Genomic DNA, 24502 nt, shown 5'->3' with positions numbered 1-24502 from the left:
GATGTAGATGTCTGTGCTCGCATTGTGTGGTATGAAAGCGGAATGGAATTCGTTCTGGAGTAGCACACTCATATTCTCGAGAGAATCAGTGATAGATTCGACTCAATCTGCCACTGATGGCTTTTCAAAGCCAAGGCAGACCAAACTCATGATAACTCTCTAACAGTTCACTCTTTACGAACGTGTTTTATAACAATAACCTTTACGACATAGTTACTATTTCGAATTTTCGCTTGAGGCATTCGTATTCGTATAGTTTTCTGTCTTATGAGTGACAGTATTAATTTATTTCTCTGTCACCCATCAATGTTTCAGAACATTACGTGGTATCTTTATTAGGTTCTTTATTTTTCTGCCTGTTACAGGATACACGGTAACCTCTAGACAATCTTTGAATTAGTCTACGATTCATGTTCCGGTAACGACATCCTAATATTAATCTAAGTTCACCCTCGTCGGCTGCTCTTGACCTTATCAGTTCACAGCCGGATTCATTTTGGATCTAAAATACTTCTTTCGTTGCAATAAACACCCCACTTCAGATGGATTGCAGTGTATCTTTGCGATATACAGTGCGTGCCAAAAAAAGTAATGTAAGCCAATATCGGTTGCCAATGAAACTTCGTGCATCGGCGGGAATGTAAGTGACAGCGTCACATCTCGATCGCTCACAGTGAAGGATACAGAGATGCCATGTACTCATGTGAGATAGCGTTATCAACATCTCATAAAGTCTGAAGGGCGCATTAGCGTGTGCGTCCATTTGGCCGGCTGATGTAATCTTGCAGTATCCTGATTGGTGAGGTATCTGGATGTGACAGTGGCTCCATGGCGGACTGCAAGATAATGTGATGGCAGGCATACTCGTCAATGTTCTGGTAGACCACATCTGACGACCGGAAGGAAGGATCGCCGTATTATGCACCAAGAACGTCGTTGCCCCTTCACATCTGCACCAGCCACCTGAGAACAATTAATGCTCTCCCTGCAAAATTATGTGTCATCCTGTACCACTGATCGTAGAGTAGTACCAGCCAGACTAGGGCATTACTGTCCGATGTATAGGCTGCCGTGACTGGAAAGGATGGACTACTGATGAATAACGTCGCATTGTGTTCAGCAATTGTTTACTGCTCTGCGCTACCACCGGATGACCACTGCAGGCGAGTAGGACAGCTGTCTGGGTAGAGGCTCAGCCGTGTAACTCCTGACGTTATGGCGGAGGAGCCATCAGGCATGACTTCAGATCGTGCATGGAAGCGACTGGAAGAACTCCGATGGCACAACGGGATTTCACGGACATCCTGTGTCCTGTCTCTTATGCTACATTATCGTGGTATCATTTTCCAGCAGGATAATGCTCGTCCATACATCGAATTTGTTCCTGTGAACTATATTCGTGATGTTGAGGTACTGCTGCCTCTGGATGCATTCCCGATAGATCATGTGTGGCACCAGATCAGAGCCGGCTGGTGTGGCCGTGCGGTTCTAGGCGCTTCAGTCTGGAACCGCGCGACCGCCACGGTCGCAGGTTCGAATCCTGCCTCGGGCATGGATGTTTGTGATGTCCTTAGGTTAGTTAGGTTTAAGTAGTTCTAAGTTCTAGGGGACTGATGACCACAGATGTTAACTCCCATAGTGCTCAGAGCCATTTTGAACCAGCGCAGATGCCAACTATGTCTGAGGGGCAGTATCCAGAATGTCTAAGAGTAGTTAAAATACTTGTGGCCAGCTTGACCCAGGAGAGGATATGACGGATTTCTGACCCCCTTTTCATCCCAATCAGTATATGCATCCACGACAGAAGGGGTGCAAAGTGATACTGATTTGTGTACACATACCACAATCTTTTTTGAATCCATTTTACAGTCACTGAAATGCATTACATACCCTCTCAACAAGTGAAGCTTGATTTTTTATTCTCCTTCCCTTCTGGGTACGTTCAGAAAACGTACATGTCACGTTTTACTGAAAACTATCCGAGCACCTGGCGTTGTATTTATTCTAAGTATCAGTCCGTATCCTGCTTCCCCCTGTCTGTCCACATCCCCCACTCTCCTCTCTGTTGGTCTCCTCCTCCCCCTCTTTCTGCCCACCTCCTCCACCCCTCACAGTCAGTCCACCTCCTCATAGCCCTTTCTCTGTCCATCTGCTCATCCCCACTCTCTCTCCACCTGCTTCTCACCCCTCTGCTCCTCTATCTAAGTACTCCTTCTCTGCCTAACACTTCCCCTCTCTTCTGTATACATCTCCCTCTGCACCACTGCGTCCTTATCAGTCCCTTTATTTCCTTCTCTCCTCTGTGTCCATCTCCTCCTTCCCCTCTCTCTCTGTCCATCTCCTCCGCCACCTCTCTCAGTCCATCTCCTCCTCCTTTCTGTTTCTCTTCTCTCATCTTCCATTTCGTCCTGTCTCTTTGTCTGTCTCCTCCTACCACCCACTCTCATTCAATCTCCTCCTCCCCCCCTCTCTGACCAACTTCTCCATTCCCCTCATTGTCTACCTCCTCCTTGCTCTCTCTCTATCCATCTGCTACCGCCCCCTCTCTCTGTCAACCTGCTCCTCCTAACTTCCTCTGTCCATCTGCTCCACACCCTTCTGCTCTCTATCCATCTCGTCGTTCCCACTCTGCTCATCACCTCCTTCCCCTGTGAGTCCATCTCCTCCTGCCCACTCTGTCTCCTAATCACACTATTCATCTCCTTCTCTCCCCTCTGTCTGACCATCTCCTACTCCACACTCTCTGTCCATCTATTCCTCCATCTGTTCATCTTCTCTTCCCTTTCTCTGTCCATTTCCTCATCCCTTTATCGCCTTCTATCACATTCTCAGTTGATCTCCTCCTTCCCTCTCTTTTCCCTACTTCTCCTCTTTCCTTAATACATCTTCTCGTCCCTATCTTCCCTTTTTGATCTCCTCCTCCACATGTCTATCGCCTCCTCTGTCCTGACTGCTTTCCCCTCTCTGTCCATCTCTTCCTCTCTCCCTTTTCTCTCCACTTTATCATCCCCACCCCAGTAGGAGGTTGGGGTTTGGGGTGATAATACCTGATGCAGAAGTTTTAGTGAATGAAGAGTGAAAATGTAGTGAGCGATAAGCTTTTTCCCTTTCATCGTTTTATGGAGGTTGTCAGCGAGAAAAATTTCATAAAGGTTTGAAATTATGTGGAAAGTTTGTTACAAGTCACTAGGTGCTCTAATTCTGAAATACTGAATGAGTAAAGTATGGGTATTCGCAGGTCGTAGATTCCCTCTACCCCCCCCCCCCCCCCTCCTCACCAACGTATTCCTTTCATACAAGCGAGTTTCTTACCCCCATAGCGCTTCCAGACAGTATGTGATATGTATGCCAAGTTACTGACGATACTAAGATATTCTATGGCTCATAAATTTTCTACACTTTACAAGGCCGTTCCTAATTCGACTAGTGTATTCTTGATTCAAGCCATTACTCCACTTACAACGCTGTTCGGACAATGGGCTGGAGCATCATGTAGCGAAAGCAGTCTCCCTATTGAGATACTGCCGGGAACGGCACTTGGTTTGTACACTTAACGACCTTTAAGTACACACGGGAATGTGAGGTACTAGAGCGCGGAGGGAAATGAGGTTTTCCGAACAGCTGGAAATTTCCTTATCGTCTGTTGTCTCGAAGGTTCTGGAGCGCCTGGTCAAGAGCCACCCGCTACCGCAGCGACAATCCGTACACCATTAGCGCTATGTGGTGTACGAGACAAGTTATGCGACGTTTGCTTCATAGACTTCCAAGCAAACGTTATGTTGGAGAGGCCTGCATCATTTCTGTGTTTGCTGCGAATATGCTGGGTTGGTGCAGGGGTTCGTAGCGTTTTCCCATAAGTTTAATAAACACAACAGATACACATAACAGAGACTTGAGTCGTCAATGATATATTCTCCTTCACTAGTTACAACAGATTGCCAACGCTGGGATAACTTTTAGATTGCGCAACTGTAGAAATCACGTGGTTTTGAGGCGAAGAATTTGTTCAGCTGGTCCCGGCGGAGGTTCGAGTCCTCCCTCGGGCATGGGTGTGTGTGTTTGTCCTTAGGATAATTTAGGTTAAGTAGTGTGTAAGCTTAGGGACTGGATGACCTTAACAGTTAAGTCCCATACGATTTCACACACATTTGAATATTTTTTTAAAACGAGAAAAACATTTCCCTGTCGTGCTCTGTCCAATGGCATTATCTCCATATACGGCAAAAATGTTCCTGGCTCCTTCCGCTGCTGTTGAAAAACAGACGAATGTGTCAGAAATGTTCCGGTTTATCCACTTGGCAATCCATTTTCTAGCGTCTACAGCTCCAGTCACTGTCTTCAAAAGACAAAACGGCAGTATGTAAACTCAAACAGCAACAGTGAACTGATACTAAAAAATGACAAACGACAAATAAAACCATATCAACCGGAATATCAACATGCAAAACAAAAACGCCACAAACTTACGCACCAACCTAATATTATCATGCTAATGACGTGTCACCAGCATCTCTTCGACCCGCTAGGCATATTTAGAACAGATACTTCTTCTATAGCACAAGCCCTTTAACAATCCTACTACTTTCGGAAGTTTGCAGATCCGACCACTGCATGGAAATGAGCTCTGCGAACACTCACTACACCGCCTCCAATATAAGACGTGTCTCCACTTAGCAACTGCTCACTTACCAAGTTCCCCCATTTCTAAAAACAACGGAAAACAATCCTGGACATTTCAATTGGCCATTTGCTGGTGACACTCGTCTTACTTGCCGTAAGGTGTTGGTTCCTGCCGAACCTCCGACAAGTTTTCTTTTGCAAAAAGTATTAGGAAACACGGACAAACCTGTGAAAATCACTCGCGTTTGAAGACGGCATAATCGGTTCAGATCACCTCCTATTGAGCCAGATTAAGGGCAGGCCAATCCGTTGTCTCCAGGCTGAAGAATAGCCCCGTCTCCGGAAAACCGACGACGACGTTCGCAATAGCGACCAGCACTAGCCGATGTCCGAGGGGCAGAACGATATGTTAAAAGTTCACAGAATAGTGGAGGGAGATGGCTCGGTGGGAAAATACCTCAGCGATCTTATTATGTGTCCAAAAACCATACGACGTTAGTGCATTTTAGCCTATATGACATCCTTTGTCTACATCTTTCTGCATATTACACAGCGACACTATTGCCGTAATGGAGTTTTCGAAAGTACTGCACCGAAATCAGACAATTGCTGGCAGTGATTCCCTTTACGAATCATTCAAGTCAATATGCATAATCCGAATTTGTTACCAATGTAATAGAATGAGCACGTTCTTAGCCACTGGTATCATGTCTTCCTCTATCTACTTTGGTCCACGAGAGATGAAATGATTAAAGTAATACTATTTAAAACCATAGTTCCCTGTCTTGCGACGAAATGAAGTCAGCGCCTCTCTGAATTCTTGTTTCGTGTTGTTATTTTGCCATATAATGCTTATTTCAGCGTGACTGCCCTCACATGACGAATTATATTTTATTTGGAAATCAGTACGTCAACATTTGGTGAAGGAACTTATACCCGTGGTGCACTTTCCACTGCAGTGGACAGCTGTTAACGTCATTTGTTTGGTGTTTTCGACAAATCCTGAGGCTGCACATTCACGCAGCCCACCCCGGTGGATACTCTCTACTGGTACTGTGACGTGCGTGCATTTGCAGCCTCAGGAGTGATTGAAAACGCGAAAGAAGCGACCATTAACATATTAGTAGAGGTGTGTGTGGTAACATAATTGCAAAATCTGACAATTTTGAATCAGCTCTGGAGTGTCGTGAAACAAAGCAATATCGAATCGTTCGGAGCATGTTGCAAAACATTCTTTCGTAGTTATAGCAAAAATGACAGGCATCCTTTTGAGTGCTTTCTTGTTAAAGGGAAGACTTTCTTTTCTTAATCGCTTTGATACAGCACTGTGAGCGTCCGTAGATGGATTGACAAGTTCCTTTTTTAACACGCATAGGCTAATTACACGTGTGATGTAACTGAATATTGTAGATAGACTAGGACAGAAATGTTCACCGAACACAAGGAATTCATAGATGCACTGCATCTGAAAGAAAAGGAAAAATATATGTGGCTAAGGTATGTTTACGAAGCAGATCTTCTCCCTAGTGAATTTGTTAGTAGTTTCGTCTGTGATCGTTAACTGAAAAGCTTCACAAATTACAATCGAAGAAGTAGATTTGAAAGTGCTGTGTTACGAGTTGGAGTGGTGGTTATGTTTCGCGCTTGCCATTCTCAAGAATCAAGGATTTGAGCAAGCGGTCCTTGAGTGAAACACGCGACATCGCGACATGGTAGGATGTCTTCAAGGACCTGTTACAGGCTGCTATTAGCCTGAGAGAATTCCAAGCTCTGGGAACACTGCCCGCCTATTGCCCCCTCCTTCTCACAACTTGCGTCTCGTGCCAGTCATTACATTAAGCTCTTGGTGCCGCTGACGTGCTTCATGAACCTAATGTTCACCGGCCCGAGTAGTGAAACAGCACTACATGGAGTGACTAAGGCCCTCCGATTTATTCGTAGTGTTGGTTACGCACAATGTACACAGCACCCCTTGGAGATATCACACTAGGACCGTGTGTAGCATCATCTGTGATTTGATAATGGCCTCAATTCGACTTGGGAGGAATAGACCCCAGGTTACCTTAAGCATGTTATGCCCGATTAAAGACACTCATTGATAATTAGATCCTAAAAAACAGCTGCCAAATTCGAGGGATGTTTTTAGTTTTCACTCGCACGGAGATTTGGTACGGGATTAATATCGGGTAATTATTAGGACAAGGACTTAAATAACATGTCATAATTTTTTCCAGAACTTTAGGGTGAATTTTCCAACAATTTGTGTACGAATTCAGGTATTGTAGCGTAGCAAAATTTATTTTGGTTGTATATATTAAGAAATATTTATACCTTTTAAAGGTAATAGATCATGCTTTGGCAAAATTTTTCCATACTAGGTCATATTTCGGCCAACTTCTATCAAAAATGCATATATCTGTCGTATCTATAAGGAAAAAATAAAAACTTGAAAACGTTGCTCACTCGACAGTGTTTCAGGTGATATTCTCACAAACAAACACAACAATTACTAAAAAAATATACTTGTCAGGACTACAGTAGCTGAGCAGCGTAACACACTAGTCAGTTCACTGACGTAAGACATAGTTGTGCGGGGTCGGCGAAACGCTCTCGAAGGCAACAATGATGGCTTCAGGCGTAATGAACACCGCACACTGTTCAATTTGAAAGATAGTCCGGTTCGACATGCCGAAAGTAAACTGCTCCAACTGCATAAAATTGCGAGGTTTTGTTCGTGATTTTTGAGAGAAGTTCTTTAACACTGATGGGGAAATATTTTTTTGTAAACCATGTGGAGTTAAAGTTAGTGCAGAAAAGCATATTAATGTGCAGCAACACTAACTGTGCCAAACAGAGCAGGCGTGGAAATAACTGCTGAAAATTACAGCAGGTAAACGCTGTTATTTACGCAGACAGGTCCATCCTCAACCGTGCAATCATTCTTAACGTCCTTGCGTGGGATGATGGGTACTGCAACAGCCCACTGAAGAATCTGAAGAACCCACGCTACGCTGGAGAAGTGCACAGCACATACAGTTCTACATTGAGAAAGAACAATTTATTTTTGTGCTACTAGGAGTTGCTTAAATCATGGAATTCTTTTAGATAAGCTAAATCATTATGGTTTGTGGGGGGCAATGCACAAATGGTTTAATTCATACTTAACTGGAAGAATGCAGAAAGTTGAAATAAGTGGTTCATGTAATGTTAAAACAACAGCTGATTCCCCAAACTTGGGGGGGCTATCAAGTACGGGGTCCCACAGGGTTCGGTCTTAGGTCCTTTACTGTTCCTGATATACATTAATGACTTACCATTCCACATTGATGAATATGCAAAGTTAGTTCTTTTTGCTGATGATACAAGTATAGTAATAACATCCAAAAACCAAGAACTAAGCGATGTAATTGTAAATGATGTTTTTCACAAAATTATTCAGTGGTTCTCAGCAAACGGACTCTCTTTAAATTTTGATAAAACACAGTATATACAGTTCCGTACAGTAAATGGCACAACTCCAGTAATAAATATAGACTTAGATCAGAAGTCTGTAGCTAAGGTAGAATTTTCAAAATTTTTAAGTGTGTTCATTGATGAGAGGTTAAACTGGAAGCAACACCTTGATAGTCTGCTGATACGCCTGAGTTCAGCAACGTGTGCTATTAGGGTTATTGCAAATTTCGGTGATAAGAATCTCAGTAAATTAGCTTACTATGCCTACTTTCAACCACTGCTTTCGTATGGCATCATATTCGGGGGTAATTCATCGTTGAGTAGAAAAGTATTCATTGCTCAAAAACGTGTAATCAGAATAATTGCTGGAGCCCACCCACGGTCATCCTGCAGACATCTATTTAAGGATCTAGGGATCCTCACAGTAACCTCACAGTATATATATTCACTTATGAAATTGGTTGTTAATAATCCAGCCCAGTTCAAAAGTAATAGCAGTGTGCATAGCTATAACACCAGGAGAAAGGATGATCTTCACTATGCAGGGTTAAATCTGACTTTGGCACAGAAAGGGGTAAATTATGCTGCCACAAAAGTCTTTGGTCACCTACCAAACAGCATCAAAAGCCTGACAGACAGCCAACTAACATATAAAAATAAGTTAAAAGAATTTCTAGATGACAACTCCTTCTACTCATTGGCTGAATTTTTAGATATAAATTAAGGGGGGCAAAAAAAAAAAAACTTAAACATTAGTGTCATGCAATATTTTGTGTAATGTAATATCTTGTACAGACATCTTTTACTAACCGACACGTTGCACATCATTACGAAGTGTCGTATTCATGATCTATGGAACAAGTATTAATCTAATCTAATCTAAGGGGAGGTTTACTATCTTTGGCCCGAAAAAAGCATGTACTTTGAGATTTTTTTCTCGGTATGTGTTATAGATATTAATATCAAATTTGGTCAAAATGTTTATTGATATCTCCTGTACAAACTGGAATTTTTTCGACCGGAAATGTCGAAGAGCAAAGGCGGAAGTGTCGTCGGAACGAAACATAATTTCGATGTAGACCTCCACGCGCAGTATGTCACAGGTCAGCCAACTCATCTGAAATCAAAATGGAGTTGACGTTATGGAAGTATATAAGATTCTTTAGGAGTTGTACCTCGCTTAACTTATCTGGACCATAGGAAACAAAATGAGAATTTAGTAAGTTAATATTTGTAAGATGAGTATTTGAGAAGTTTCGTACTGTAGTGGGAAGCTCACTAAAGGTATGAACTTGACTAGTTTTTGCCGTTCCATTTATGGTGTACGAAATCTAAATAAAATTCAGTCGTTCTACGATTTTTAGCGTGTAATAACATAACAAACTGAAAATTATCTAAAAGTGTATGAGAAGCACACTGGAAATACTTAATTTAAAGACTGTAAAATATATAACCATAACAATGGTGATCTAGTTGTAACTCGCTCACTTGACTTTGTGGTTGGTCACGTGACAGTTTTTCAGTAGGCAGAGCATGTTTCATGGTCTTTTTAATGTTTGTGTCTTAGTGGATAAGCTGGTTTGGTAAGGTTTGTGCGGCAGGTGATCTGCATGATTTTGTTAATTAAGACATAGAATTTTATCTATATTTGCCTATTCGTGACTTAGGATTATTTCTGTGTAACTATTTGGGAGTTAGAAAATACTTGAACAGAGAGTCCAAGTGTAGCTATCTGTGACTGAACTTTTGATATACAGTCTTAAATTAAATTAAAGAACTCAATTTAGTTTGGTTGGTTTGTTGCACTGCCTGCGAACACTCTGCTTGCTCTGCTAAGCCAGTCATCTTATTGATTTACTGTGTTTAAGTATCAGCTTGTGTAAGACCACCATTCGAAGTAACTTTGTGATTGAGCTGAACAAACTGATAGTGAACTTGAATCCTGTGGTTAGGCTACATCATTATCCTGAGAAGTTTTTCCCTTAATATCTCCTTCATTGTGTTAATCCAGTCGTTAATGTGACTTTAGCGGATTAGTCCTATTTCCCTTTTTGGGTATTGGTGTGACCTGAGCAGTTTTCCAGTCTATAGGTACGGATCCTTCTGTGAGCGAGCGGTTGTACGTAATCGCTAAATATGGAGCTATTGTATCAGCATACTCAGAAAGGAACCTGACTGGTATATCTGCACCGGAGGCGTTGCCTTTATTAAGTGATTTAAGCTGCCTTGCTACACCGAGGATATCAACTCCTATGTTTGTCATTTTGGCAGTTGTTCTTGATTGGAATTCAGGAATATTTACTTCGTCTTCTTTGGTGAAGGAATTTCGGAAAACCGTGTTTAATAACTCTGCTTTAGAGGCAGTTCCATCAGTGACTTCACCGTTGTTATAGCGCAGTGAAGGTATTGATTGTGTCTTGCCAATGGTGTGCTTTATATATAACCAGAATATCTTTGGGTTTTGTGCCAGATTCCGAGACAGAGTTTCGTTGTGGAAATTATTAAAAGCATCTCGCATTGAGATAAGCGCTTTATTTCAAACTTCTGCAAAACTTTGCCAATCTTCGGGATTTTGCGTTCTTTTAAATTTGGCTTGTTTTTTTTTCGTTGCTTCTGCAACTGTGTACCATGGGGGATCAGTACCATCACTTATTAATTTATGTGGTAAATATCTCACAACTGCCGTCGATACTATCTCTTTGAAATCATTCCACGTCTTTTCTACGCTTACATGATCAGATCGGAAGGAGTAAAAACTGTCTCTTAAAAAGGCATTAAGAGCAGTTTTATCAGCTTTGTTTAAGTAGATGTACTTTGCGTTTCTTTTTTATGGTTGTAGGTGTTACGATATTCAGCCTAGCAGCAACTGCCTTGTAGCTGCTTATCCCTGTATTCATCACGATACTCCCTATTTGTCAAAGAGTATTTGTTGGTACGAGGTCAAGTATGCTTTCGCAACCATTTACGCTTCGAGTGGGCTCATAAACTAATTGTTCAAAATACTTTTCTGTGAAAGCACTCTGGCAAACTGAGCAACGCGTAATCTAATATGTTTCTGTTCAGGCTTATAAGTGACTTATTGTTTGTTTGTTGTGGTCTTCAGTCCTGAGACTGGTTTGATGTAGCTCTCCACGCTACTCTACCCTGTGCAAGCTTCTTGTACGTCCTTCTGAATCTGCTTAGTGTATTCATCTCTTGGTCTCCCTCTACGATTTTTACCCTCCACGCTGCCCTCCAATGCAAAATTTGTGATCCCTTGATGCCTCAGAACATGTCCTACCAACCGGTCCCTTCTTCTTGTCAAGTTGTCCCAAAAAACTCTTCTTCTCCCCAATTCTGTTCAATACCTCCTCATTAGCAATGTGATCTACCCATCTAATCTTCAGCATTCTTCTGTAGCACCACATTTCGAAATCTTCTATTCTCTTCTCGTCCAAACTATTTATCGTCCATGTTTCACTTCCATACAGACTGCACTCCATACAAATACTTTCAGAAACGACTCCATTGACACTTAAATCTATACTCGATGTTAACAAATTTCTCTTCTTCAGACACGCTTTCCTTGCCAATGCCAGTCTACATTTTATATCCTCTCCACTCCGAACTTCATCAGTTATTTTGCTCCCCAAATAGCAAAACTCCGTTACTACTTTAAGTGCCTCATTTCCTAATCTAATTCCCTCAGCATCACCCGACTTAATTCGACTACACTCCATTATTCTCATTTTGCTTTTGTTGATGTTGATCTTATATCCTTCTTTCAAAATACTGTCCTTTCCGTTCAGCTGCTCTTCCCAGGTGCTTTGCTGTCTCTGACAGAATTACGTCATCGGCGAACCTCAAAGTTTTTATTTCTTCTCCATGGACTTTAATACCTACTCCGAATTTTTCTTTTGTTTCCTTTACTGCTTGCTCAATATACAGATTGAATAACATCGGGGAGAGGCTACAACCCTGTCTCATTCCCTTCCCTACCGCTGCTTCCCTTTCATGCCCCTCGGCTCTTATAACTGCCATCTGGTTTCTGTACAAATTGTAAATAGCCTTTCGCTCCCTGTATTTTACCCCTGCCACCTTTAGAATTTGAAAGAGAGTATTCCAGTCAACGTTGTCAAAAGCTTTTTCTAAGTCTACAAATGCTAGAAACGTAGGTTTGCCTTTCCTTAATCTATTTTCTAAGATAAGTCGTAGGGTCCGTATTGCCTCACGTGTTCCAACATTTCTACTGAATCCAAATTGATCTTCCCCGAGGTTGGCTTCTACCAGTTTTTCCATTCGTCTGAAAAGAATTCGTTTAGTATTTTGCAGCTGTGACTTATTAAACTGATAGTTCGGTAAATTTCACATCTGTCAACACCTGCTTTCTTTGGGATTGGAATTATATTGCAGGGATTAGAAGTGCAGTGAAGCTTGTAGGCATATGTTAGAGAGAAGCAACGGAGCAATTCGTCACTTACCCGACGCTGGCATCCTTGGGAGGCAACTCGTCGTTCTTGATGACGATGTCGAGGGCGTAGTTGTCGATGCCCTGCACGGTGGGGTTGTTCTTGGCCACCATGCTGCGCTTCCTGCAACAGACGGAGCAGTGGGTCAGGGCCTCCAGCGTCGAGAGCGCGAGTGACGGTCGCGGGGCATTCGCATTCCGCGCGCGACCGCGCTTGGGGTGTTTGTCCAGCGGCTGCCAAGGGCGTCTCGCCGTGTCACCGCGGCACGCTTCACAGGCCTCCCTTGGGCCTAGGCGTCGCATTTTATCAGCACTGTCCCGTAGGTAATAGTCAGTAAGTACTACGTAGTAATACTTACGTTCTGGATTAACGGGATGAATAAGAATCGTATGGTATTGTTGTCTGGAGGAATCAGGGAGGTCATTCACCGGTGTGCGGACATTTGCCACGCCGGACATTTGCCACGATTTTACCTGCTCCGAAGGGTTGGGTCCCTCGTCTCCCCCTCCTCCTCCTCATCACTTCGCCCAGTAAAGTTACGTACTGAGTCTTTCCGCTACTTTACTTGACATAGAACCAGAATCTCTTTGGATTTTCTGCCTTATTTCTAGAGAGACCTTCGTTTTAGGAACTATTAAATGCATCTCGCATTGAAATCCGCATCAAATTTCGAGCCGCAGTAGAACTTCGCCAATCTGGGATATTTTGCGTTCGTCTAAATATTACGTGCCTTTTTCGGTGCTCCTGCAGCAGCTTTCTGTCGTGTTTTGTGTACCATGGAGGATCTGTTCCGTCTCTTATTAATTTATTTGGTACGAATCTCTCGAGTGCTGTTGATACTATTTCTTTGAACTTAAGCCACATATGGTCTCCACTTACATAGCTTGGAAGGATTGGAGACTGTCTCTCTAGAGAGACGTCAACTAACTTTTTAGCTGCTTTTATGAATGGATATATTGCGCGTTTAGTTTTGGTGAATTTCTTTGTTACAGAATTGAGCCTCGCTACGACTGTAATCCCTGTATCCGTCGTGATGCTCAGGATTACTTGTGGCTAAGAGGTCAAGTGTGTTTTCGTAACTATTTACAATTTGAATGGCCTCGTGAACTAACTGTTGAAAATAATTTTTAAAAAAGTATTTAGAACAATTACGGAAGTTGTTTTCTATCTACAATAGGGTCTGAAAATGCATTTTTTTCAACATACGTAAGATAGATTGAAGTCACTGCCAACTATAATTGTATGAGTAGCGTACCTATTTGTGATGAGACTCAAGTTTTCTTCAAACTCATCAGCAACTGTTTCATCGGAGACCGGGAGTCGGTAAAAGGAGCCATTTATTAATTTATTCCGGTTTTCGAATATAACCTGTGCCCATACTAAGTCACAGGAACTACCTGCTTCAATGTCGCTTGTGAGCTGAAACGCACATTACATTATTTTTCCTTTAGTTGTGCTTCTTGTTTCCGTTGCAGTGAAGATAATTACAATTACGGCTTTTCCCTCCAAAACCTAGGATGTTTTCTCTCTGACCCTGTAAATACCAGAGCTAAACAATGTAGAACAACAACGTACATTACAAACATAGCATTCTGTATTACTCAATTTCCTTATTTCTAACATTTTAAAATTGTACGTCGACTTTAGATGACAAGTCAATCATAGATGTTCTTATCTCTATATAGTGAACGTATTTTCAGTCATGTTTTGAACATTGTCCCGCTACACTTTATTAACTAATGTTTCGCCGCAAGGGATATCTGATTTTACAGAGTAAATTAATATGGAGTATGTCGTTCTTCTTTTCAAACATTCACATCCCCATTTCTTCTTTCCTTATTGTCTTTTGGGCAAGCAGTTGTAGTAATTAAAGCAGGCACAAATGCAGTGATCAAAAATAAACGATCAGCGTACATTCGCATTCTCTTAACATCGTTCCTTTCTTGTTGCTCCCATGCCGATGGACTGTTTCTATCGCAATCAGTAAGCGTGAAAGGAAGCTACGCTACAGACAGAGGAATCTATATTTATACTTGCAGAACTAATTACATACTGACATAATCGTCGGTATTGCTTCCGTTTCCCAAAAGTTATAAATATTTAGATTTCGGAAACGAAGCTCTGTATTTCGCCAAGATGTCGAAGAAGAAGGTCCCTTACGTACTGGTTGTATCGAGTAAGATGTGGAGACGGCGGTTTGAAAACGGACAGAAGTAGTACGAGGAAGAGCGCCTTTACCCGTGGGATCGCTACCTGGCGAAGGGGCAAGTGTGGCAAATGTCCGGCGTGGTAAATGTCCGGCATTCCATTCACCCCACTAATCGTAAACGATTTTCCTTCTTTCGAACTCAATTGCCGCTTTCTACGCGGTTTATGACATTTCTGACTTAAATGTACGTTTTAAGTGTAGATGGCTATATATACAGGGTGGTACATTGATAGTGACCGGGCCAAATATCTCACGAAATAAGCATCAAACGAGACTCGTCTAGCTTGAAGGGGGAAACCAGATAGCGCTATGGTTGGCCCGCTAGATGACGCTGCCATAGGTCAAACGGATATCAGCTGCGTTTTTTTTAAATAGGAACCCCCATTTTTTATTACATATTCGTGTAGTACGTAAAGAAATATGAATGTTTTAGTTGGACCACTTTTTTCGCTTTGTGACAGATGTTACTGTAATAGTCACAAACATACGGCTCACAATTTTAGACGAACAGTTGGTAACAGGTAGGTTTTTTAAATTGAAATACAGATAGTACGTTTATCGGCAAGTTAGGTTCCATTTTTAATGAGTATCGCTCGTTAAGAAATGTGTTAGAATAATACCGGCTACTGCAATCGAAACGTCTGAAGACAATTTTCGGCCAGTTATCTTAAGACTTTTTCACGGCACGTTTCCAGACAACGTCCCACAACGGCATGATATTCACTATAACGATTGATAGCATAAGAAAACAAGCAGGAAGAAAAGTTATACACTTATAGGGTTATCTTGACAAAGGTTTCAAATACTGCGAACTGAAAGAATGGTTACTTGCTATCTGTGCATCCCAAGGGGAGTCATGATCTTTATGCAAAGCCTGAGGAAGTTTCAGGTGTGCTCTGTAGCAAGTTTGTGCAAGGCTCACGTAATGCTGGTACGACAAATATGAAAGATAAACTCTTCACGTGAACGGTTTCTTTCGCCTAACAGGTTAGGCAACAGCTTCCTGTTGCGAGCTGTCTCGCAACAGAGTTGCAGCCACCTGGTGCTCTTTCAATACGCTTTCCTTGTCATCCTACGACGTCCAGTAACTCAAATAACTTTTACGGTGATCCGCTCTGAAGTGCTGCAATATTCTCAGACATCAGCGATCCATCTAGAATGGTGATGACAAAATTCAAAATTCTCGGCTGTGATGCTGTAATGAACGGATGTCTCTCGAAGAGGATAATACTGCGTTACGCATTCGGGCGGACGACGGTTCAATCCCGCGTCCGGCCATCCTGATTTAGGTTGTCCGTGATTTCCCTAAATCACTCCAGGCAAATGCCGGGATGGTTCCTCTGAAAGGGCACGGCCGACTTCCTTCCCTAATCCGATGAGACCGATGACCACGCTGTATGGTCTCCTTCCCCAAACAACCAACCAACCAATACTGCGTTATTGTACTTTAATAAGTACTAGTTTAAACTGACTTTGGCGTGCACCTTGCTGTTGAGCCAACACTGATGGCCACCAGGTAACGCACATGTTACAAGGTCTCTTAACTGCCTTTCTGAGCCAAACATAGTGATTGTTGGCTACGTCACCTCTACACAACATGCACTGTAGTCTGTGAATTATATGTCCATCACCCACACAATTATGACATGATGACATGGGACAAGTCTACCATTACAAACTGTTGAGATGTGAATAAAGCTTTCACTGTCATCAAGTTTCTTGTGATTTACTCTGCCCGCCAACCTCCACCAAAGAATGCCCACACCCCACAGGTAATTTCAACTTAATTTATTGAATCAACACTTACACAAATACAATATGTGGTGTCACCGCTAGACACCACACTTGCTAGGTGGTAACTTAAATCGGCCGCGGTCCTGTAGTACATGTCGGACCCGCGTGTCGCCACTGTGTAATCGCAACCTAGCGCCACCACATGGCAGGTCACAAGACACGGACTAGACCTCGCCCCAGTTGTACGGACGACATTGCTTGCGACCAGAAGTACGACGCCTTCCTCTCATTTGCCGAGAGACAGATTGAATAGCCTTCAGCTTAGTCCATAGCTACTACCTAGCAAGGCGCCATTTGTATCAGTGCTTATAGCGTACTAATATTCAAGAGAGATGTATTCCAACAAGAGAATAAAAGTTAAGTATATGAGAAGCTCTATTCTTTTCTTTATAGTTTTCATCCAGTATCCTGTTCCAGAACTTCAAGCCCGTCTGCGTTAGTTTAGCGTGCACCTAGCTACCTCATTGTGTCTATGCTGTATGAGCTAGACACAACACAATACATACATATATTTTATGTATGTATGTTACACATCTCCTCCTAAGCCCCTGTATTGATTTCAACCCTACTTTGTACTCATTTTACTTACATTCTGAAAAGAAATATTGTGCCTGTAAGCACCACATTTCATTGTGGTGGAGGTGGGAGTGATAACAGGGTGACATAGAAGATGGACAGAGAGGGTGGGGAAGAGCAAATGTACTGATGAGATGAGATGGGGGTGAGGGTGATAACAGGATTGCATAGGAGAGAGAGAGAGAGAGAGAGAGAGAGAGAGAGAGACAGAGAGAGAGAGAGAGAGAGAGAGAGAGAGAGTGGGAAGGAGGAGATAGGCAGAGAATGGGGAGCAGTCTCACATACTTTCGCTACATCATTTGTGTGAAGTGTTACTATCGTTTAATTTGCACGACGGTGGAAAGGTCCTCATAAATCTTACAAGAATCTGCAACGTTTCTCTACTAATCTACAAGCTGAAAATAAGCTGAACTTTGCATGCATGTCAGAAAGAACTTTACTTCGTAATTCGGAATGACACAGGCTCTGAAATATCGTATTTATATGTCGTCACCGGGCAAAGACTTTCAAGTAAAATGTCTCCCCTGTATGTCAATATACATAACGGGTGTACGAGTACAGTATGTAGGCACATGGTTGACGACACATGGAAGTTTGGGTCCGACTGCGAGTCGTGCACGGATAGCCGAATGGAAAGGCGACCGCTCGTGATAAGCGAGCAATCCGGGGTCGAGTCCCGTTCATGCACAAATTTTCACTGTCGTCATTCCATTGTGCAGCTGCTCGTAGTTCACATTCGGAAGTGCAAATACATTTCACGTATTTCATGACGGCTGTAGTCGTCGCAGTGCCTGTTCCTTCGGATATGCTTGCGTGTAGGAAGAAACTTAACATTGCAATTCGGAATAACGCAGGTACTGCAATATCGTAAATATCGTATCTTTCATCTTTATTTCCTGCCACTTTGGAAGGAGGCAAGTTTGATGATACGATTTTTCTGGATGTATTGCAATCTGTGTCTTCCTCCATAATTTTTACGCTCGACAGCTCCCTCTAGTACCATGTACAAGGCGTGATTTTTTTAAGTACTGTTTTGAAATTAAAAAAAGACGTGCCAAGATATCTCAATAATTTTATTTTTACATGAAAGCCTATACCTTAGTCTACGCACTGACGCCATTACAGTCTGATTCTTCCTTGTTTACTTCGTGTACTGAGTGTTTAAGATGCCTCCGATGATCGTGAGTCACGCCGACTGTGAAGTACGGGCTGCTATAAGATTTCTTAGTGTTAAAGGCCTAAAAGCGATCGATATTCATCGTGAGATCTGTGCAGTTTACGGAGAAAACATTATGATTGATGGTATGGTAAGAAAGTGGATGAGAGGATTTAAAGATGGCCGCACAAATGTGCATTATGAACAACGGAGTGGACGTCCTTCGGTCGTTAATGAAAGTTTGGTGCAGGAAGTGGACAATAAGGTGAGAGAAAACATATGGTTTACGATTTCCTCCTTGCTAGATAACTTTCCTAATGTTTCTCGTAGTGTTTTGTATGGCATTGTGACCGAGCACTTGAATTACCGAAAATTGTGGGCATGTTGGGTACCGACAATGTTGACGTATGTGCACAAAACCAAACGTTTAGACAGTGCATTGACTTTCCTTGAGCGGTACCACAACGACGGTGATCATTTCTTAAGCCAAATTGTTACGGGCGATGAAACATGGGTGGCCTACGTCACACCAGAATCAAGGCAACAGTCCATGGAAGTTGAGCAAGGGCATTGTTTTGCTGCAAGTCAATGCCCGTCCGCATGTGGCAAATCAGACCAAAGATCTCATCACATCTTTTCTACGGGAAACTCTACATTATCCTCCGTACAGTCCCGATCTTTCGACCAGTGACTACCATCAGTTCCTGCACTTGAAGAAACACAAGGGCGGTCAGCGTCTTCAGGACGATGACGAAGTCAAAACAGTGGTGATGCAGTGGTTAGCAAGTCAAGCGGCAGACTTCGATGAGGAGGGTACTCAAAAACTGGTACAACGTTATGACACGTGCCTCAATATTGACGCAAATTATGTAGAAAAGTAGATTAAGGTACAGGCTTTCATATAAAAATAAAATTATTGAGATATCTTAGCACGTCTTTTTTTAATTTCAATACTGTGCTTACTTAAAAAAAACACGCCTCGTATGTTATTCGGTGATGTCTTAACCGATTTCCCACCAACTTGTCTCTTCTTCTTGTCAGTGCTTTCCATATATTCCTTTCCTCGCCGATTCTCCGGAGAACCTCCCCATTCCTTACCTTATCAGTCTACCTAATTTTCAAAAATTCTGTAGCACCACATCTCAACGCTTCAATTCTGTTCTGTGCTGGTTTTGCCGCAGTCAGTGCTTCGCTACCACAGAACGCTGTGCTCCAAATGTATGTTTTCAGAAATTTATTTCTCAAATGAATGCCTATGTCTGATACTAGTAGACTTCTACTGGCCAGGAATGCCCTTTCTGCCAGTGCTAGTCCGCTTTTTATGACCTCTCTGCTCCGTCCGTCACGGGTTAGTTTGCTGCCTAAGTAGCAGAATTCCTTAACTTCTACTTCGTGATCTCCAATCCTGATGTTAAGTTTCTCGCTGAATAAGTGATTCGTTGGCACCTTCCCAAATGATTTTAGAAATTCTGATGGAATGTTATCTATCCCCATAGCATTACTCGGTCTTGAATCTTCCAAATATTTTCTAAATTCTGATTCTAATACTGGATCCCCTATCTCTTCTATATCGACTCCTATTTTTTCTTCTATTACGTCATCAGACAAGTCTTCACCCTCATAGAGGCCTTCAATATTCTTTCCACCTATTCGCTCTCTCCTCTGCATTTAACAGTGGAATTTCTATTGCGCTACTGAGATCCTTAATTTAGTAGCGATGAAGAGTAGGCAGAAGTTCAAGATTCTAGACAGGAAGAAACAAGGGCAAAGAGGTGAGATACGGAAGTACTAAATAGTGAAGAGATTCGCTTGAAGTTCTCTGATTCTGAGGATACTGCGATAAGGAAGAGCTCAGGGGGCAGTTCGACTGAAGAGGAACGGTCGTCTCTAAAAAGAGCACTCAGAGAAACGGAAAGAAAAATGTAGGCACAAAGAAGGCAACTGTGAGACCAGCCAGGGTAGCCGAGATCGCTAACGCGCTGCTTATTGGACTCGGGTAAGCGCGCCGGCTCCGGATCGAATCCGCCCGGCGGATTAACGACGAGGGCCGGTGTGCCAGCCAGCCTGGATGTGGTTTTTAGGCGGTTTCCCACATCCCGCTAGGTGAATACCGGGCTGGTCCCCACGTCCCGCCTCAGTTACACGGCTCGCAGACATCTGAACACATTCGCACTATTCCATGGATTACACGAGACACAGACAGCTGGGGTACGCTAATTCCGTCGTTGGGGGTACGGGGTGGCTGCAGGAAGGGCATCTGGCCACCCCTAAAACTAACCTTGCCAAATCCGTTCTAACCGCGCCGACCCTGCGATCGCTGCGGGACTATGGCGTAAGCGAAAGAAAGAAAGAAGGCAACTGTGAATAAACCAAGGGTAACAGAAGAAATAATTTAATTGATCGACGAAAGAAGGAAGTAAAAAGAAGTTCCTGGAAATAAGGGAATACAGAAATACAATCGCTTAGGAATGAAATAAATAGGATGAGCACGGGAGCTAAGGCAAAATAGCTGCATGGAAAATGTGAAGAAATCGAGAAAAATTATCAAAATAAAACTTGTAAACAAGTTTTCAAAAGTAAGTAACAATTTTTAAAGTGCTCGCAGTAGTGTTTAGCTTTACTTTTATGTAACGCTGAAAATGTAGCTCGTTTACGTGCTATAAATAATGTCGCAAAGGTTTCAATAAATGATGTACGACTGTTTGTTAGGGATTCTTTACAGTTCTTGAACAAGAAAAATAGGTTTTTTAAATTTTTATTCGTACTCTGAGAGTCTGGTTGTAGGATAAATGTTTAAATCCTATTGGCAAGCCACGTGGGATTAGCCAAGGGGTCTACGGCGCTGCAGTCATGGACTGTGAGGTTGATCCCGGTGGAGGTTCGAGTCCTCCCTCGGGCATGGGTGTGTGTGTGTTTGTCCTTAGGATAATTTAGGTTAAGTAGTGTGTAAGCTTAGGGACTGATGACCTTCGCAGTTAAGTCCCATAAGATTTCACACACATTTGAACATTTTGAACCGATTGGCAATTGTTCACAGTATTGAATAGCTTCTCAAAACTACTAACACAAGACTGTAAAGCAGATGTTCAACAATCATTAAATATCCATAATAAGATTATAGCCGTTTACTGTTGTCCAGAAAATTAATAAGTCTCGTCTTGTCACGTGTACCGTTAATGTAAAGCTGGGCACTCATGGTTTAAATATTTGTAAAATTCAGTGTTAAAACAAGATGAGATAAACTGAGTTCTTATAATATCACAGAAAAGTGGAAAAGTGTGTCGGACAAGGAATTTAGTTCTCAGTCGGTCGTAGGATCTCTTGTCGCTTCATCCGCCTCTTGCAGTGATCTGCATATGTGCAAAATACGAAGTTTCCGGGATTCGGAGTCCACGTTAGGCTGTAGCCCCCATATAACTATGTAACTGATGTCAGAGGTAAGCTAAGGGCGTGGTGCGAAATGACGTATATATACAAACAGATACTACCGTCAAATTCAATTTATTCTATAGTAAATTTGTGTAAGTACTTGAAAGTTACTTTCATAAAAAATTATCCAGAGGATACCCGAAGGGGAAAACAGTAAGCCATGGATAAGAAAGAGAATTAAAATCTTATGTAAGAGGAAGATGGAAATTTATGTGAAAGCCAGATTAAGTCAAGGTCCGAACATTACTTACATACTACGAAAAATAATCTAATATTTTAAGGAAAGTCACGGGCTGACGAAAATAAATAATACAGGTAATAAAATTAAACCTATATGAGGCCTTGTCAAACGGGAGACACGACAGCCAGTCAGTGTACAAGATGCCATGACAATTAAACTAAATGATAATGCTGTGACTGATAATTCACAATTTGCAAGTACTTTTAAAAATCACCTTCTAAATGTAGCAGCAAGTATAGGATTATACGGTTCAGCTGAAGAAGCAAGAGAATATATTTAAAATATCATTTCACGGAACATTAAGCGACTAGAAGTAGCACCAACATCCTTCAGTGAAATTAATACAATACTAAAAATTCTACGAAACAAAAGTTCGTGTGGGTCGGTTGTTCCAACTTAGTAAGTAATGTCCTTAATGATGTATGCAATGCATCAATTGCGCAGGGCATTTTTCCAGACAGGTTAAAATAAACAATTGTTAAACAACTTGAAAGGTCTCTGTTGGATTCCTTTCATGTTAATTTCTTAAATCTGTTGTCATTTACGGCATAAATTCGTCCTCTAAATTTACTGTGGTGTTTCTGACTATCTGGGAAGAGACTGAGAAGTGAAACGTGTTACTTTTACACATAAACAAGAACGATCTGTCACACTACTACACTTTAAAACACAGTTTATGTGTAATTCATGTCACACAGTCTCATACGGAACCTACATCCGCTTTCTTTTATATACTGTATATGATAAGATACTGTCAGCCCCCTTCCCTTCTGTGTGAGAGGATGAATGAGCAAATGTATTTCTAGTTGCATGCTTGAGGGTAGCAGACAATCCTGTCTGCTAGAGAACAGTAGGACCAACGTCGGAACAGGTAGCTACGTTTTCTAAAAACAGAGAGGTTTCTATTCTTAGTATGGTCCTGTCCGTCCCTTGTCATGTTGGTATAGGAAGCTGCCTCTCTGGTCACTTCCGTTTGTATTTGTGAAGCACGCTCGGTAGGAGCCCAGCAGGTCAGTCTGTCTGCGGCGAGCGTCTGAAGTGGTAAGATCTCCGGCTAAGCGCGTGTCTGCTAAGTCTGTAGGACAATGGATTTCTTAAGATCAGCCTAACTGAAAATTTAATCACCTTTATTTCAGGTTTAGCTCTAAAATATCTAATGTTATCTTAAATTGCTATGCAGTGTAATTCGAGTGTGAAGTTCAGAATATATTCCGGTAGTTGCTTTGTCACTGCTTTGTGAGTAAAGTGGATCCACGTGTTGATCAGTAACTCTAACTAAGATCATCAATCTTAAATGCGAATGTGCATGAGATTATAACGTCTCGTCTTGACAATATTTTTCAATATAGCAACTTTTCTTTATGTTCAACCCACTTGGGGTGTACTCTGTGAGACGAGTACCACGTCCTTATACAATTGTTTGACCCATCAGGTTAATAGTAAGACGATAGTAACCAGTTCAAAGTTTTTCTTTTGTAAATTGCTTTTCGATCTAATTTATTTTAATTATCAAAATTATTGTGGAGTTACTCTTTGTGTAAACCAAGTTGACCACGTGAAGCATGTGGTGTATTCATCAAAGTAGCCCTCAGCTATTCTTTTTGGGAAGATTTCACAGAGAGTTAGTATGAATTTAGTATACCAGTGTGTGGTAATTACATGACGGACAGGATTGCGCTACGAACGTAACTTCTTTGGGTGAAAATTGAATCGGTTGGTTGTGGTTAATTTCCTCTTGGATATGTTTCAACGTTCTTCGTGTGTTATTTTATGAATGCAGTGTTGTATGCAGTCTCCCAATCTTGGCTCCGTATTTGATGTGTTCCGTAAGATTACAATCTCACATTTTCACAATCCTAAATAAGGCACCAGTTTAGTTATGAATCAAGTTTAATATGCTGAAATTTCAATGATCAATGTTAAAATAAATTTCCAAATATAAACTGATTTATTTATTTTATATATATATATATATATATATATATATATATATATATATATATATATATATAAGAGAATTTAAATAAAAATAAATCAGTATATATATATATATATATATATATATATATATATATATATATATATATATATCACCGGTTGACGTATGACTATTAAAATATTATAATTAATGTTAGTCTGGTTGGGAATTTGGAAAGCTAGACTGGATACCTTGTGAAACAGTTGCGCAGTAATGCAAGGTTAACTTCCTCAGATAGCTCACAGCTTTTAACCCACTCTTATGGTCTTGAACATCAGCATCGCTTTCATAGCAAATTAATGCAACAACATTACAAACTTCGTACGAAAGGTGATAAGACGGACTTCAGCAATTAGCGTCCAGTTTCCTTACTAACAACTCTTTCCGAAATATTTGAAAATGTAATGTACCATAGAGCAGTCGCACACCTAAATGGACGCAATGTACTTAGTGCACCACGGTTTGGGTTCCAGAAGGGCTGCTCGACTGAGTGTGCTGTTTATACATTCACTCATCAAACAATATAAGCCTTAAATAGATATACACCTCCATTTGGTATTTGTTGTGATATTTTCAAGGCGTTTGATTGTGTAGATCA

General features: G+C 41.6%; 1 protein-coding gene across 2 annotated transcripts in view; it reads right to left on the bottom strand.

Annotated features, from left to right (window-relative positions):
• Positions 1 to 24502, bottom strand: part of LOC126260023 (proton-coupled amino acid transporter 1-like) — a 447322-nt gene that overhangs the window by 158128 nt on the left and 264692 nt on the right. For both annotated transcript variants that reach the window (XM_049957187.1, XM_049957188.1), the window contains one exon: positions 12534 to 12644. In XM_049957187.1, the coding sequence (XP_049813144.1) occupies positions 12534 to 12644 (111 nt within the window). The remainder of the gene's footprint in view (positions 1 to 12533; positions 12645 to 24502) is intronic.

The sequence above is a fragment of the Schistocerca nitens genome, chromosome 5, assembly GCF_023898315.1.
Source record: "Schistocerca nitens isolate TAMUIC-IGC-003100 chromosome 5, iqSchNite1.1, whole genome shotgun sequence".
Taxonomy (NCBI): Eukaryota; Metazoa; Arthropoda; class Insecta; order Orthoptera; family Acrididae; genus Schistocerca; species Schistocerca nitens.
This window is presented reverse-complemented; position numbering and strand designations above follow the sequence as displayed.